The sequence below is a fragment of the Lolium rigidum genome, chromosome 5 (assembly GCF_022539505.1).
Source record: "Lolium rigidum isolate FL_2022 chromosome 5, APGP_CSIRO_Lrig_0.1, whole genome shotgun sequence".
Classification (NCBI taxonomy): Eukaryota; Viridiplantae; Streptophyta; class Magnoliopsida; order Poales; family Poaceae; genus Lolium; species Lolium rigidum.
The window spans coordinates 249949666-249951168 of record NC_061512.1 but is presented as its reverse complement, the minus strand read 5'-3'; the positions used below and the strand labels follow the sequence as shown (position 1 = coordinate 249951168).

Below are 1503 nucleotides of genomic sequence, written 5' to 3'. Positions count from 1 at the left end.
CTCGTTAACTCTTGAGCGCGAAGCTGCCTTTTTGAACGCCACGCGGCAGCTTGGCACCGGCTGTTCCGTTCCAACGTGGCAGTCGGCACCCGACCCCACGTAGATTTTGAACGCGTCACGCACAAACTATATAAGACTGCCCTCCACACAGCAGACTGAGTTACCCGCCACTCCGAGCTCGAGCTCGACAATCTAGCCTGCCACCACACTCTGTTCCAGACTTCCAATGGACGGCACGGGCGGCGCCGAGCAATGGAGCTCCCCTTCCTCGCCGTCTTCGCACCAGAAGCGCCCGGCGGGGCGCACCAAGTTCAAGGAGACGCGGCACCCGGTGTACCGCGGCGTGCGGCGCAGGGGCAGCGCCGGGCGGTGGGTGTGCGAGGTGCGCGTCCCCGGCAAGCGCGGCGAGCGGCTCTGGCTCGGGACCTACGTCACCGCCGAGGCTGCCGCGCGCGGGCACGACGCCGCCATGCTCGCGCTGGGAGGAGGCTCCGCACTGTGCCTCAACTTCGCCGACTCCGCCCGGCTGCTCGCCGTCCCGTCCGGGCTCGCCAACCTCGCGGCCGTCCGGAGCGCGGCACTCGCCGCCGTCGCGGACTTCCAGCGCCGGGAGGTCGCCTATTGCGCTGCGGACGAGATCGACACCTCCAGCGCGTCCGCGCCGTCGTCTGCGGACAACGCCGGCTCGTCGGCGACGTCGCTGCCTTCTGCACTGGATGAACTGTTCGAGATGCCAGCGGCGGCAGTGCTGGGCAGCGACATGTACGACTTCGAGCTGGACATGTCCGGGGAGATGGACTTGGGCTCGTACTACGCGGACTTCGCGGAGGGGATGCTACTGGACCCGCCGCCGCACGAATCCACCGAGGCGTGCTGGGACGGCGGAGCTGATTACGCCGCGCTCTGGAGCCACTACTGAAACTGAAACACCCGACCCTGTTTTGACAGAATATCTCTCGAACGAACTCAACCTGCTCTGCTCCCGCTCAGCAAATTAAAATTTGAGTAACCCATTTGATTAAGCTCACAAAATCCTAGGGACACATCTGGCAAACTCATTTCTATGCCACTGAGAGGAAGAGGAACAAGATAAAGAAACATGAGTGAAAAAGACACTGCTGCTGCCTGTTGGCTGAAGGTCAACGGTTTCAGAGCTCAGAAAGATTGCAAAAAGACTAGTTCCAGAAAAGGGTACTAAACACTTCATGTATGGTGACTATAACTGGTAAGCTGGATATAGTCAGACAGATGAGGTCCAAGCACGCTAATCAACAAGATGTGGCCTAGAAGAACCCATCCAGCTGGTCAGCTGGTTGAAGCTACCGAATCCGGGAGTATTTTCCCGGTTTCCTCAAAGTCCTGCTAGCCACGCGAGCTGACGAGGCGATCTGACTCGGACGTGTATGGTGTCTCGCTCTTTGGTGGCTCCTTCCTGAAACCTATATTCCTATTTCTATGGCCAACAGGGCAAGCCTAGATGTTATTTGGGCTAATGATCTTGCG

At 59.5% G+C, this 1503-nt stretch overlaps 1 protein-coding gene across 1 annotated transcript; it reads left to right on the top strand.

Annotated features, from left to right (window-relative positions):
- Positions 1-226: 226 nt before the first annotated feature.
- LOC124654417 (dehydration-responsive element-binding protein 1H-like) lies at positions 227-956 on the top strand. Its single transcript, XM_047193421.1, has one exon. The coding sequence runs from the start codon at positions 227-229 to the stop codon at positions 917-919; it is 693 nt and encodes a 230-aa protein (XP_047049377.1). The 3' UTR covers positions 920-956.
- The last annotated feature ends 547 nt before the right edge of the window (positions 957-1503 follow it).